This window comes from Fulmarus glacialis, unplaced genomic scaffold, assembly GCF_000690835.1.
Source record: "Fulmarus glacialis isolate BGI_N327 unplaced genomic scaffold, ASM69083v1 scaffold46620, whole genome shotgun sequence".
NCBI classification, from domain to species: domain Eukaryota; kingdom Metazoa; phylum Chordata; class Aves; order Procellariiformes; family Procellariidae; genus Fulmarus; species Fulmarus glacialis.
Genome location: NW_009186824.1, coordinates 33,193 through 39,081, shown reverse-complemented (window position 1 = coordinate 39,081; position 5,889 = coordinate 33,193). Strand labels below are relative to the sequence as shown.

Here is a 5,889-nt window from a genome sequence, read left to right as displayed (position 1 = left end):
ATGATTCTACGATTCTATGATTCTAAGTACAAATCACAATAGACTTGAGATTTCGGTCCATATTATATTGGTCCTATAGAAAACAGAACTTCACCTATGATTTTAATGAAAACAGCAATGTCAAATGTGTTAATAGTTTACAGGTGACAAAAGCTAAGTTAATTATTGTGTGATGCAGTTAAAGCAGAGCATGATTAAAAGCAGAAATTTATCATTTCCATTCTATTTCTTCTTTTTTAAAGATTGCAGAATGGCTTTCAGATAGTAAGATGCCTGCTGTATGTCTGAAAATAGATGAGGATCAACGACCAGTGAAGCTACGCAAAATTGTTCTTGGTTTTCCTTGCAGTGACAATCTGACCGAATTCAAATTTGACTTAACTCTTAACTACAAGATAGCTAGTATTATACAAACATACTCGGAACAAAAACCAGCACTTGTGGTACAACAGCTTTGTTTTTCATCACATTTGAAATTGTTTCTTTCTTAAAAGTGTTGATGCAAAAAAATCTTTTCTTATTTATAGTTTTGTGCCACAAGAAAAGGAGTACAGCAGGCCGCTTCTGTTCTTGCAAAAGATGCTAAATTTCTACTGAGTATAGAACAGAAACAAAGGTATTTTTATATTTGAGTTGTTAATAAGTGTTTGTGTGTCTTAGTAAACCTGTGACATCTGTGAAGAAAGCTGTTGAGCTAATACAATTTCTAGCAGAGGAATGTCTGCAACTAAATCATCATCACAGTTGACGTACTTTTTGGTAAATTGGCACTCTTCTTGGAAAGTTTATTTGCTCCTCAGATTTGTAGGATACTTTTCACAAACATTAAGTTGTTTCTAAAAGCTGCTTTCTCAATATACAAATGTTAATTCCTGTGGACCTATAAGCCCTTGTAGTGCAAAGATTAAGCATATGAATAGTTGAATTGGATGTGATCTTACTAGTGTTTTAAGTTAAGCCATAAGAAGTCTTTGCATTATCTTTGCATATATCTATATGCATACCTTTAATAAATACAGCCCTAACCCATATTAATTATTATTTACTTAAGGGTTGCCTAGTCATGGCAGCTGCAGAAGCTATTTCCTGATTTTGGACCTCAAACATGGTCATCTTTGCCTTATGTGAACAGCACATCTAGATTGTAGGTTGTGATTTGGAAAGATGACTGGGCTGGAAAGGCTGCAACAGCTGCCCCAGAGAGTCCGTTTGTTCCCTTTGCGAAGATGGGAAAGGTGATGGTTGAAAATATCCAAAGGATGTATATTTAAAAAGTTATTTTAAGACTATGTCCTTTTGATAGTCTAATGTAGTTGAAAACTAAGAACATCCTTAAAAAGCACAAATGCAGTAGAACTATGGGAAAGTATGTAAAAAATGCCCGTCAAGGAATACATCTTACAATCTTTAGTGGGGTAATTGTGTATCTAGTTTCATGTGAAGCTTTATTTTTGCATTTTAAAAACATACTTGCATCTTTGTATATTCTACTTACATTAGTGAATCTGTTTTGTGATTTTGAAGTATTCGTATTTTTTTGTGTATTGCATAGATTACAGAGGTCTGCAAATTCACTGAAAGATTCCAAACTGAGAGGTAATTACAACCCACTACTTCTCTGCTCTGTGAATGAATACTTGCTTGAGTAAACTTAGTCAAGTGACAGATGCAATTATTTCGTTTTCAGATCTTTTAATGTATGGTGTGGCTTATCATCATGCGGGTATGGAGATATCTGACAGAAAAATAATTGAAGGAGCTTTTACTGTAGGAGACTTACCAGTACTTTGTAAGTAAATTTAACTTTGAAGTCAAAATGTTGTTAATGTATCCTGAGAAGATTACAGTTTGGAAGTGGTAATATTTTATGATTCTATAGTTTGTTTAACCTTTGGAATTACTTCGTGAAATCCAGATAAAGATGTGTTTGTTTCACATGCACTTTCACCCCGTGAGTATACATATGCACTGTTACTAAAGACCATAGAACTTTTCTTCTTTTCAGCATACACAGAAGTCATCCTCCCTCAAATGTCTGTATAGGTCTGGCCATGTCCATTTCCTTTTCGTACCACTAAGCCATCCTGTTGAGGTGGAGCTCTCTGCTAGTGTGTCTTTCCTCAGAGTTCACATAATGTTTTCTTTGTTTGTATCCTTTGCAGCAATGGCTTCCCTGAAGGTAATCTTTTACATTTATGCTTCTTAGATGGGCAGGATGGTATTTTCAAACTCCCATACAAGGTGTTCTGACTGATGGGGAGGTTTGTAAGAAATAGTCTGTCTGCTGTTACCTGAAATGAGAAGGTATCTGTTTGAGATGTGATGGTCTCAAAAGATTCAGACTCTATGGGGAATTGTCTGTGTGGCTCATATACAACACTGAAAGATTAATGAATTTTTTCTTTCCTGTACAATGGTCATGACTCTCTATGAAAATTTAAGGTAGATACCCCTACTGTGATCTGGCAACCTTGCTAGAGTTGCAATGTCCATGGTATTAAAAAAATCTCTGTATCCGTGCAATCTATTGTACTTTGGCTGCCTGGTGCACTGTGTATGGCTTTGCCAGCTGCGGTGCCATTTCTGAAATCCGAGGAGACCGTGGTTCTACAATTGCTCTTTGCAAAAATAACTTTGAGAGCCTGGGCCACAGCTGAGCACAATGTGAATGTATGTATGGACTACCACTGAAAGAATGCAAAGTTGCTTATTGGTACTTAAGTCCTTTGAAATTTATAGTTTGTGTGAATATTTAAGAATCATCTGACATTCTTGAATAACATTTCCACAACTGACAGGAAACTGAAAGAGTATGCAGCATATTCCACTTTATATGTCTGTGAGCATGATGGGGGGTAGAGTTTTTACACATCTTTCACAGATATTACAAAGGGAAAAATTCTTTGGTCTTGAAATAGAGTGTACATATACTCACAGTGTGTGTGTGTATACGTATGTGTATATACTCACAGTGTGTGTGTGTATACGTATGTGTATATACACACACACGCATACATGGACTGAAGATCTGATTGCACTGGTAAGTAACCTTTCTTTGCAGCTTTTTTATGGTTAAGTCATTTTGCTTTGACAAATTTCCCAGTTTGTATACCATCACAATATGAAAAACAATATTCTCACAAGATGGTATCGTTATGCCTTTAGTTTAGATTGGATTCTTCTTTCCTGATGTACGTATAATTACTAATTTCAGTTCTCCTTTCATTTCAAAAAATAATTGGAAAATTCATTAATACTTTGTTTTCCCGGTGGAATAGTTGTATCAGTTGGCCTGTATAGCTGGCTTTTCATATTCAGTGCCTGCCACCCTATATATTTGTTAGAGAAAGTGAATTAAAAAACGTGTGAGATAATTTGCTGCAAACTTGACTGGTGTTTTCCATGTGAGAGTGTGTATTGGTAAAGTATTGTGATAGTATTGGTGGTGATTCTGGTTTGGTACCATGGATATAAACAATGCTAATGACTGATGGCTTAAAAAAAAAAATCTTAAAGATATTGATTACTACAAAGCAAGATAAAGTCATGGCTGTATTAAAATATCTATCCATGAAGAAATATGCATAATGTTTCTTCAGTGTGTGTGTGTGTTATATTGAAGATGCATTGGATTCTGGATTATCTCCAAATGTTAAGGAGTGTTTACATAAAAGTATCTGGGATGTAATTTGTTGAGGAATACTCAATAGTAAATGAATGTTGATGATCAGATACACAGAAATTGTTATGCAAATACATGTCTGTAATCTAGGTCTAATTCTTTGTGGTGCAGAATGCCCACTGACTTCACAAGAAAATAAGAGCTCTTAGGAATCAGAATTAGCCACTTATTTGCTGCTTGTTTAATGTCTGCCAGACATTTCAATGGTGTTCATCTTGCAATCAATATACTTTAATCTGATCTAGTTACTACTAGCACCTTAGCTATGGGAGTCAATCTACCTGCACACCTGGTGGTTATAAAATCCACGATGCACTATGTTGGAGGAGTGTTCCAAGAGTACAGTGAAACTGATATTCTGCAAATGATTGGGAGAGCAGGAAGGCCTCAAGTAAGTTAATGCTATATTATATTGATGCTATCTATAGGTGGATGATTAGAAACTGTTCTTGGCAAAGAAACTACAATGCCAACAATTTTACTGCAGCATTTGGTTTTTAAAGGGTTGTTATTAATAGTTAAATTAATCCTGGGTAACTTCGTAATTTAGAAAGAAATCTGTTTGCTTTTGTATTGTCCACTAAAAAGTACTGCTTCACCTTGCTGTGGAAAAAGATCTAAAGATTACATTTGGGTTGCATAATGAATGGGGATTAGACAAAAAGTAGAAAGCTGGCAAACAACTTATAAATTGCATGATAAAAATCTGGAATATTGAATAGTATAGAGAGCAATGTGCTTTTGTTCTCGTAACATCAGAACAAGAAAACATCTAATTAAGTTAGAAGTGGGGTAGAGGGGGAGGGTCAGAAACACTGCCTTCAAAAAGCTATAATTCATTTTGCTTCCACAAGAGGTTGCTGATGCTAAGAATGCTGTGTTTTAGAAAGGGTTTAGACATTGATTTGGTTGTAAAAGGCGGGGAGGGGAGGCCAGAATTTAAAAATGGTTATTTTAATTATACCTCTTGAAAATCTCTGAATCATTTATGTTAAATCTTACACTTTTAAGTCTTTTAATTTTCATAAATACAGATGAAGCCTAATACGGGAGATATCTTACCCCACATTTGTCTCCAGAGGCTGCCTGTATTAGCCACTGTGGTGTGTTGTGTATATGACAGTATTTTATCTGGACCTAAGATCTAAACTAGTACAGAAATTTGTATATTCCTAACTTTAACTGATTTTTTTTTTTTTTTAACTAGAGATTGTAATTCAGTAAGATTTTTAAAGTTGTGACTCAGAATCCTAAGATGCTTTAACTTTCTGAGTCAAGACATGAAATATTTACCAAGATCTGCCTTTCGTTATTGCATACACTAATCTGATCTAAAAAATGCAAAAGTCAGGAAACTTCTCATACAAAAACCAACAAATCAGTCTAACAGTATTTTTTCCATTACAAAACAAAATAATCTAAGTGAGGTGGCTTGAGAGTAGATGATGAAGATTATAAGAAATGACTATAAAAGGCTGGACTGGTCATTCAAGACTTTCTAATGTTTGGGAATTACTGATGAGAATTCCTATCAGTAAATTATTTTCTGTGGTTGTGGTTAGGAATCCTTTCCTTAGCTGTGGACCTTGTAAGGAGGTCAATAACGGTTCACATTTGTGTTGTTTCTCTACGTGTGTCTGTTATATGTACATTAGCACATATAGGCTGGAGCACTGAACTGCCTGCCAGCAATGGCTGGAATCCTGCTTGCTACCCAAATGAGTTAGAACTTGCCTTTAAGTTAGAGAGGCCTTGGCATTCAACAGCCATTTCAACAAGGATTTTAAGAAAACAGTTTTAATCGTTTCAACACGTATGTGATGCATATTCAACTGGATTTTTCTTGCTAAGAACTGGAGAGCAGTTTTTGTTTGTGGCTTTATTTTTCAGTTTGACAGTACAGCTACAGCAGTTATTATGACTCGTTGGAATACAAGGGAGAAGTATATACAGATGTTAAATAGTGCTGATATAATAGAGAGCAGGTAACTAAGTATTTTTTTATAAGACTATATAGATGCTAGCAATGTTTCATAGTTTCTACAGAATGTGTTTTTTCAGGTGGGTTTGGAGTGGTTTTTTTGGTCTGTTTAGAAGAAATTTAAGAAAAATTTAAGGAAAATCAAATCAAGCTATTCAGAAGTTAACAGCCTCTGCTTTATCAGCTAAAAACATCTTTAGAACATCTTAAACTTAACAAAAAAAAA

General features: G+C 34.9%; 1 protein-coding gene across 1 annotated transcript in view; it reads left to right on the top strand.

The window, feature by feature from the left end:
- Positions 1–242: 242 nt before the first annotated feature.
- HFM1 (HFM1, ATP-dependent DNA helicase homolog (S. cerevisiae)) overlaps positions 243–5,889 on the top strand; it is a gene marked incomplete at its 5' end in the record, with an annotated part of 26,726 nt that continues 21,079 nt past the window's right edge. The window contains 6 exons of the mRNA XM_009572621.1: positions 243–443; positions 528–616; positions 1,553–1,596; positions 1,688–1,789; positions 3,928–4,073; positions 5,573–5,667. Coding sequence (XP_009570916.1) covers positions 243–443; positions 528–616; positions 1,553–1,596; positions 1,688–1,789; positions 3,928–4,073; positions 5,573–5,667 — 677 coding nt within the window. The remainder of the gene's footprint in view (positions 444–527; positions 617–1,552; positions 1,597–1,687; positions 1,790–3,927; positions 4,074–5,572; positions 5,668–5,889) is intronic.